The sequence below is a fragment of the Hordeum vulgare genome, chromosome 6H (assembly GCF_904849725.1).
Source record: "Hordeum vulgare subsp. vulgare chromosome 6H, MorexV3_pseudomolecules_assembly, whole genome shotgun sequence".
Lineage (NCBI taxonomy): Eukaryota > Viridiplantae > Streptophyta > Magnoliopsida > Poales > Poaceae > Hordeum > Hordeum vulgare.
In genome coordinates this window covers 456847540-456857021 of record NC_058523.1, presented here as the reverse complement: position 1 = coordinate 456857021, position 9482 = coordinate 456847540, and the positions used below count along the sequence as shown (strand labels likewise).

Below are 9482 nucleotides of genomic sequence, written 5' to 3'. Positions count from 1 at the left end.
GAAGTTAATTTGAGCTCAAATTATGCATCTAAATCAAAAGAACTCCCACATGCACGCCTACACTAAAACACACAAACCACTCTACTTCTAGAGCATTTGAAATGAGCTAAACTAGTAGTGAGAGGTGAAAGGATGAAGTGGTTAACCTTTTAGAACACTTGTGTAGTTGGTGCACCGCCAAAGCTAGACAAATCTTGAGGAAAATGGAGCTTGGAGGTTGAGCTTGGAGAGGAGAAAGCTTAAGTGTGGCTCGAGCATTTCATCGAACACCTCATGTGCATGCATAGAACGGTGAACGGAGCAGGGCATGCACACCTCTCACACGGTCAAAAAACAGAGGAGAAGGTGGGCAGGAGCGAGGGTATATATATGCATCTCTTTGGTTTCGGTTGGTAGCCAGAACCGGGACAGAAGACTGACCTTTAGTCCCAGTTCCAGCCATCAACCGGGACTAAAGGTGTTGCGCGAGGAGCGAGGACCATTGGTTCCGGTTCGTGTCTGGAACCGGGACCAAAGGGGTCAGACGAACCGGGACCGTGGCCCTGCCGGCGTCCTGGCATCACAAAACGGGACTGATGCATCCATTGATCGCGGTTCATAACCGAACCGGGATTAAAACTCTTATCTCGCGTGGACCAAAGTCCTGTTTTCTACTAGTGGGACTTAATTGTTTTGTGCCGCGTGTGAAACTTATGAGTTGAAAATGAAAGGGGACAAAAGATATCCAAAAATTGATTCTGCCATCCATTTAATTTGTAGTCCCATCAGCAAAAAAAAGGTATGTATCTTACATTTTCTTCCTATTATTTCTTGTGTATATACGTACGTACCTGGCTACTATCTAGTTACTGTTCACCCATCACCAATTGGCGATTGTGCAATCTAGCTAATCTACGTAATGTAATGTAATGGAATCCTGAATCCTTGCGCGAGCGATCACGAGATGACGGTCTTGAGCCTGTAGTTCTTGACGATGCCGCTGTACACGACGAAGTTGAGCGTGCACATTGCAGCCATGGCCCAGAAGAAGTAGTCCAGGTGGCCCTTGTTGAGGTCGTCGGAGATCCACCCGGGGCTGTCTCCCGACGCCGTGAAGGCCTCCACGATGGCGTAGATGAAGGAGCTCATGTAGCTCCCCAGCGCGATGGTGAGCAGAGCGAGCGACGTGCACATGCTCTTCATGGTGTCCGGCGCCTCGTCGAAGAAGAACTCTAGCTGCGCGATGTAGCAGAAGACCTCCCCGCCGGCCAGGAAGAAGTACTGCGGCAGCTGCCACGAGATGCTGATCTCCTCCCCACGCGCCGCACTGTCCAGCCGCTTCATTTCCACGAGCGCCGCCACCGCCATGGTGAGCGCCATGAGGAGCCGCCCGGCACCCATCCGCTGCAGCGGCGACGGCTCGCCGTCACCGCTGGAGGAGAAGCTCCTCAATGCCGGCACGATCACCTTGTTGTACAGGAGCACCCATGTCATGACGCAGATCACCTCGAAGGAGGCCAGCGACGCAGCGGGCACCGGCACCGACAGGATGGTCATGTCCATGGCGCTGCCCTGCTGCACGAACGTGGTGTTCATCTGCGAGAAGGCCGATGACACGACGACGCTGGTGATCCAGACGGGCAGCAGGCGGAGCAGGATCTTGAGCTCCTCCACCTGAGTCACGGTGCACAACTTCCACGAGGTCGCTTCCTCCGGCCTCTCCTCCATGTCCGACTGCGTGACGACGGCCGCCTTGTCGAGAAACTTGAAGTCGCTGGTGTGCGCGATCTTGGGTTGGGGTGAGTCGATCTTGTCGCTGACCTCGTAGAGGTGTCCGGCTTCGGCGGGCACCTTGATGCTGATCTTCTTGCACGCGGCGGCGACGACCTGGCAGAGGCTCTTGAGCGGCGTGCCGGTGGGCATCCGGCGCTTGTACACGGGCGTGGCGAGCACGAAGGCGGCGAAGGCGAGCGCGATGCAGGCGGTGGCTATGCCGAAGCCCAGGCCCCAGCTGATATTCTGCTGGATCCAGACGAGGAACACGCCTGAGATGATGGGGCCGAAGCTCACGCAGAGGTAGAACCAGCTGAAGAAGGAGGCCTTGCCCTCCCGGTCAGCCACGCTGTCGTCGTCGAACTGCTCCGCACCGAATGGCAGTAGAGACGAGCGCACCCCGCCGCACCCGATCGCCACGAGGTACAGCCCCATGAAAGCCACGGTCTGTGAGCTCAGCGCCCACGTGCCGGTGGTTCCGGCGCACGACGCGCCCGCCGCGCACAGCGCCGCCGTGGTCGTGGGCACGAACGCAGAGAAGGTGACGAGCATCATGCCGAGGAGGTAGACGGCGAGGGAGACAAGGATGGTGTTGTAGTTGCCCCAGAAGGTGTCGGCGATGATGGCACCGAAGAGTGGGGTGAGGTAGCTGGTGCCGAACCAGGTGGCGACGTTGGAGGCGCTGGCGAGGTTGCTGCCGTGGAGGACAGTCTCCAGATACACCACCAGGTTGGTGGAGATGCCATTGAACGCCGTGCTCTCCAGGCATTCGAACACTGCACCAGACAATTGCAAAGAGTTCAGTTAAACCACATTTTTGTTAACTGAAGAAACAATTTCCACAAAAGATGGAGGTTTTGCTTACAAAGAATTACTGCGGGTGCCTTGCTGCCGCCGCCGCCGCGCTTCTTGTGCTTCAGGAGCGGCACCTGCAGCTGCAGGCTATCGTCCTCTTGACTCTCTGGGCCGTGACTCTGCAACAGAGATAGATTACAGGAATTGTTAGCAGCCAGAACAGAATCTGTACATGTCACGCATTTTTTGTTTTTAACAGAGATAGGTTGCAGGAATTGACGAGTTCTGGAAATGATGCATGCTGCAGCAAGACTGTGATGTGGACGTGCTTGTGTGATTAGGAAAGGAAGGGGCCTGGATACGCACGTATTAACCACGTGTTAAAACCCTTTAATGCTGGCGTACACACGCACGCATGAATTAATCGTGTGTTGTTGTAAGTTTGACTCGGTCTATTTAATGGAGTTACCCAATGTTCTTCTTGTCTTCTGGATTTTGCATTTCAGTTTTCATCGTACTGATCCTCCTTCCAGAACAAACAGGGGGCAGCGGAGGAGGAGGAGGATGGTGGCAGGGAGCTAATCGTTACCTCGGGCAGGAGCGGCGCGTGCTCGCCTCTCTCCATGGCGTCCATGTCGCCGGCGAGCTGTCTTGACTAGGAGGAGGTGATGGATTTCTCAGAGGCGGAAAGCAGCGCTGCTGCGTCCGCTGTGAACTCTCAGCTCGCCTCAGGCTTTGGTTGCTGCTCTGTCTTCTGCTGCTGCTGTGTTTCTGCTGCTGCTGTGTTTCTGCTGCTCCGGAGCTTTATATAGCACGTTTAACTTGGACTTTGACGGGATCCATCCACTGGCCAATATATTCAAGTCTCTCTCGCCAACACATGCGTGCACCGGTCGGGATCCTTCTCGGTCGCACGAAGCCGGAAGTTTCGACGTAGTAGGTGGTGGCTAGCTAGGTGCTTACAGCATGCAGGCTGAGGCTGCATGTAGCCACTCATCGCCGGTCTCCGGTCTCCACAGTGGGTGCCATGTCGGATCCTTGCGCCAGTACTAGTTTATCTGTTATACTAGTACAGTAGCAAAATAGAAACGTGGTGGTTTGCTTGGCGACGGAAAGAAGACTAAGCTCCGGGTGGTGCCAAATTGGGATCATCGTAGGCTCCGCCGGGTCGACGTCTCATCCTGCGGTAGGTGCGGCGGAGAATGATGATAGGTCAAAATTTCTCGTGGAATGCGGCCAAGGCTGCATGATCCAGTTTCCTCGGTATATATTTGACCCTTCCGAGGACGAGGAACAGTCTGTATGCACCTTGCTGAAATAAAGGAAATTAGGAGACGGAAGACGCTACCTCTCATTTCTTCATTCGCTCAGATTCAGACGTTCCTTCTTGCCTTTTCCTTCCACTTTTGTTAAGGATATTCTCTACAAAAATGAGCACTAGGACGCAGGCAAAACCACGAGGAGGTCTAAAGAAGCTCAGTCATGCAGTCAAGTTCTTGCCCTTCTTCCCTTAGTTAATGGAAAAGAAACCAAGGCGGCTGCTTTTCGTTGAAAAAAAATTACTCCCTTCATAAATAAATATAAAAATGTTTAGATCATTAAAACAATGATATAAACGCTCTTATATTTCTTTACACAGAAAGTATTATTCTCGCCTTTTGTCACATCGCGCCAACTGCAATGTTTCCTCTCTATAATGAAAACACACGTGGTAATATATTTCTGAACTTTGCGTCGGTACACATCCTCTAGAAAAGTTTACAGATCCCTTCTTGAAGGCATTGTTGAAGAGCTCTTTCTCACCACTGGGCCGTGAACGATTGGAGTTGGGAGTGACGTTGGGGGTTGGTGGCTGGGCTGGACTGTTCCACGGTTCGGTGGAGCGCTCATTTGAGGGTATGCACGAAATCTTGAGGTCGACGGGGGTCGATGCCGCCGTCGGCGGTGTCAGCTGATATTGTTTTCCTTCTTGAAGGTGTTTTCAAAGATCTTGCTCACCGTCACTTCGGGAAGAGGTCGTGTTAGGTGGAAGTGGTCCATTGGTGTTATAATCGGCGGCTGTTTTTTCTTTTATTTTGTTAGTACGGTTTTTTGTCTGGTTTTCCTCATAACTCGGGTCCCTATGTATTTTACTTTATCCTTGGTTTACAAATCTTGATGCAGATTAAAGATGAAGATTATTGAAATAGATTTTTGCCCCGCTTTATATATAAAGCAAACTGCCACAAGAACAATCAAGTACCCAAGTTACCATTCAATCAAAAGAGTAATGTATAGTCTTTTGTATATGAATTAATCTATTTAATACATTTGATCTGCAGGCTAAATGATGATAGCCTATTTAAATAACTTCATATTCATGTAAATTTTTTAGATTCTGAATGTATTGAATCTGGTGGTGTGCTTGCTCATCAGAGTTGGAGATCTGCTTGCACTTTGCACTATGATGTACAGATATAGGATCTAGCTTTAGGTAAGATCAATGAGATCAATCATTTTGAAGACTCAAAATATGTTCAATTTTTTTAAAAAAATTGGATGTGTCTAGGACACATCTAGATGTGACATATTTATTGCACATTTAAATGACTAAATGAAGCATAAAAGGGAAAAAATAAAGAAGACATTCACACGAATCTCCACGTAAGATTATATATATATATATATATATATATATATATATATATATATATATATACATGACTTAGATGTGCAATAGTTATATCACATCTAGATGTATTTTAACAAAATCGGAAATATTTGAAGACATACATCCGTGTTTGATGTACAACCTCAAAAACTTTTAGCTCCTAACTCGAAGTACACTTAGAGAACCAAAAAAGACAAAAATCGGATATGATGGGCGCCGACGATGTCTCGGAGTGGGTGTAGGTGCAACACACATGACGCCGATTCAGGGCCCTCCGGTGAGGTAAAACCCCTAGTCCTGCATGTGTGACTATATGAGAATCACAATATAAAATGGTGCTCCTTGAGCTGTTTTTGAGGGGGGAGACAGAGCTCTAGCTGCCAGTCTCGCTACCTCCATGGTGTTTCTTTCTCGCGTGTGTGTGCGTGTGTCGTGGGGGTGTTTGTTTTCTCCTCCCTCGTGCCCCTCTCTAAGGGCTGGGGTAAGGCTTTATAGTGTAGCCCGATGGGTACAATGGTGAGGATAAGACATGAGGTGGGGGCCGACTGCCACCCTCTCCGGCTGGCTGTAGGGCCCGCTGGCTATCTAGTCTTGTCTGGTGTGGGGCCCGCCGGCCGAGTGCATCAGCGGCTAATGTGCCAGCCCGACAAGGGGCAGGCAGGGGAAACGTGGCCATAGGGCCGTCTCGCTTGGTCAATGTCGACGGTGACGGGGGGCCTGTAAACTCACTGACCCCTTCATCATTGCGCCCGTGGCCAAGCCGAGTATGTCAGCACGTACTGTTGCCGTGATAGCCTCTGCGTCATTCGTCTTTTCTTGTCTTCGTATGGGAGTACGATCGGATGGGACGGGAGCCGGCCGTACGGCTATCGGCGGGCCAGCTGGGCGGGATGAATCCCGCCAGTCGGCCTCGCACGCGTTGCCCAGGCGGGCCGGCTATCGCCATCCGCCTAAGCGCGCATTGGCCAAGCGTGCCGGCTATCTCCAGCCGGTCTGGGGGGCCAGGCAGCCCCCAAATGTCTTGGTGACAGCTAATCTCCGCTCTTGGTATACCCAGGGGTAATATCCCCATTAGTTTCCCCCGAAACCATTGGGGTCCGGAGGCCTCCGGATGAGGGGGACAACGATTTCCCCCTGCTCTCGAAGGAGTTGTCGAGGTTGACCGGTCGGCTGGGTCCAGTAGACGGTCAGGCATCTTCTGGCCGGCCGGAACGACGGCTGGTCGAGGTTGCAGCTGGCCGTGACCCAGCTGGCCACCGCGGCGCCTCGGGTTCTCCAACGTTGCTTCGGTTCTAGCGCCGTTTAGGGAGCGCCACGTGTGGGCCGGTGGAGAACGGTGGGCCTACCACTACCCGCGCGGTGGGACGTCGCCACCGGCCCGGCCTGACACGCCTTGCCCCATGCGCGGATTTACTGCGGCCGCGGGCCGCTGGTTGGAGTTCCCCGTGCGGTTTTAATGCACGGGGATCGTGGGTTAGTGGGGGTCGTGGGCGCAACCGATCCCATGCCCCCACGTCTCCCCGGGGATTTAAAAGGGGAAGGGCCGGTTTCATCATTGCCTCCCCTCACTCCCGCATCCTATGAGTTCTTGCACCGTCGCTCTCCGCCTCCGTCCTTCCTCCTCGCGCCCGCAGCGCTTCCCCGCGACCGATCGGGGACGTCTCTCTCGCCTCCTCTTATCCAGCTTACCGTCGGCGGCCGACGAGATGGGTGTGGTTCCTTCCGGCTCATGGCAGGGCTCCGTCATGACGGCGGGGCACGTCGAGTATCTCCGACGGACGTGGAAGCTTCCGCCCGCGGAGCTCGTCGAGGCTCGCGCACCCGGCGAGGAGCGCGTGCCGGAGCCCCAAGACGGCGAGCGCGTCATCTTTGGTACGCGTTTTCTCGTTGGCTTCGGGCTACTGGGGAGCATCTTATTCCAGCAGTTGCTCAAGTTCTATGGGCTCCAGATGCATCATCTGGGGCCTAATGCCGTCTTGTACCTCGCATGTTTCGCCACGCTGTGCGAGGCGTACTTGGGCTTCTGGCCTTTCCCTTCCTTCTTCCGCCACCTCTTTCATTTCTGCTCCCGAATGCATGGCAATCTGTTGTATTCCTGTGGCGGCGCGGTGGTGTACACGCGGGGCGGCAGGTCACATCCGACGATAAGGTGGAAGGAGTCCTTCAAAAAATGGCAGCACTGTTGGAAATATGCCCTAGAGGCAATAATAAATCATTGTTCATAATAATCGTTTATTATCCATGCTAGAATTGTATTGATTGGAAACTCAAATACATGTGTGGATACATAGACAACACACTGTCCCTAGTGAGCCTCTAGTTGACTAGCTCCTTGAACAAAGATGGTCAAGGTTTCCTGGCCAAAGACAAGTGTTTTCACTTGATAACGGGATCACATCATTGGGAGAATGATGTGATGGATAACGCCCAAAACTATGAACGTAGCATATGATCATGTCAGTTTATTGCTACTGTTTTCTGCATGTCAATGTATCTGTTCCTATGACCATGAGATCATGCAACTCCCGAACACCGGATGAATACCTTGTGGGTTGTCAAACGTCGCAACGTAACTGGGTGACTATAAAGGTGCTCTACAGGTATCTCCAAAGGTGTTTGTTGGGTTGGCATGGATCAAGACTAGAATTTGTCACTCCGTGTGACGGAGAGGTATCTCGGGGCCCACTCGGCAATACAACATCACAACAAGCCTTGCAAGCAATGTGACTAAGGAGTTAGTTATGAGATATTATATTACGGAACGAGTAAATAGACTTGTGAGTAATGGGATTGAACTAGGTATAGAGATACCGACGATCGAATCTCGGGCAAGTAACATACCGAAGGACAAAGGGAACAACATACGGGATTAACTGAATCCTTGACATAGAGGTTCAACCGATAGAGATCTTCGTAGAATATGTGGGAGGCAATATGGACATCCAGGTCCCGCTATTGGTTATTGATCGGAGAGTCTCTCAGGTCATGTCTGCATAATTCTCGAACCCGCCGGGTCTGCACACTTAAGGTTCGGTGACGTTTCGGTATAGTTGAGTTATAGGTGTTGGTGACCGAAGGTTCTTCGAAGTCCCGGATGAGATCCCGGACGTGACGAGGAGCTCCAAAATGGTCCGGAGGTAAAGATTGATATAGAGGAAGTCCTATTTTGGTCACCGGAAAAGTTTCGGGCTCATCGGTAATGTACCGGGAGTGTCGGGAGGGGTGCCGGGGACCATCGGGAGGGGTGTCACGCCCCAAGGGGCCTCATGGGCTGTGGGAAGAGATAAACCAGCCCCTAGTGGGCTGGAATAAGTTCCCACTAAGGCCCATAAGGTTTGATAAGGAAAAAACACAAGGTGAAAAGAGTTTCCAAGTGGGAAGGAGGAATCCTACTCCAAATAGGATTGGAGGAGGACTCCTCCTCTCCTCCTTGGGCAAGGGAAGAAAGTGTTGCCCTAGGGTGCAGCCCTCTCCCTCCTCTCCTCCTATATATAATAAGGGTTTTGAGGGTTTTAGACACAACAGAAAAGAACCACGTGTTGTCCTCTCTCTCTAGATCTGTTTCTCCTTTAGTTTCAGCGATGCTTAGGTGAAGCCCTGCTGGAATAGCACCACCACCACCAACACCACGCCGTCGTGCTGGAGAACTCATCTACCTCTCCGCCCCCTCTTGCTAGATCAAGAAGGTGGAACTCGTCATCGAGCTGTACGTGTGCTGAACGCGGAGGTGCCATCCGTTCGGCACTAGATCGGGAAGGATCGTGATGGGATCGTCGGACGGATCGTGATGAGATCGCGGGACGGGCTGCGATTTGGATCGTGAAGATGTTCCACTACATCAACCGCGTTATATACGCTTCCGCTTAGTGATCTACAAGGGTATGTAGATTCACCATGGATAGGTATTGCGTGTGCGTAGGAAAATTTTTGTTTCCCATGCAACGCTCCCCAACAAGCGCATCATGAGCTAGGTTCATGCGTAGATGATATCTCGAGTAGAACACAAAAGAGTTTATGGGCATTGATGTTCAATTTTCTGCCCTCCTTAGTCTTTTCTTGATTTTTGGCAGTATTGTTGGATTGAAGCGGTTTAGACCAACTTTACTCGTACGCTTACGAGAGACCGGTCTCATCGGCTGACATGCAACTTGTTGCATAAAGATGACTGGCGGGTGTATGTTTCTTCAACTTTAGTTGAATCGGATTTGACCGAGGCGGTCCTTGGAGAAGGTTAAATAGCAATTTGCATATCACCGTTGTGGCTTTGCGTAAGTAAGATGCGATC

At 51.6% G+C, this 9482-nt stretch overlaps 1 protein-coding gene across 1 annotated transcript; it reads right to left on the bottom strand.

Moving 5' to 3' along the window:
• Positions 1 to 721: 721 nt before the first annotated feature.
• On the bottom strand, positions 722 to 3311 carry LOC123402984 (protein NRT1/ PTR FAMILY 8.3-like). The gene is made up of 3 exons (XM_045096957.1): positions 3137 to 3311; positions 2618 to 2726; positions 722 to 2528 (listed from the first exon to the last, which is right to left on the bottom strand). Exons 1-3 carry the CDS (start codon positions 3179 to 3181, stop codon positions 937 to 939), a joined length of 1746 nt encoding a protein of 581 aa, XP_044952892.1. The 5' UTR covers positions 3182 to 3311; the 3' UTR covers positions 722 to 936.
• Between the last annotated feature and the right edge of the window lie 6171 nt (positions 3312 to 9482).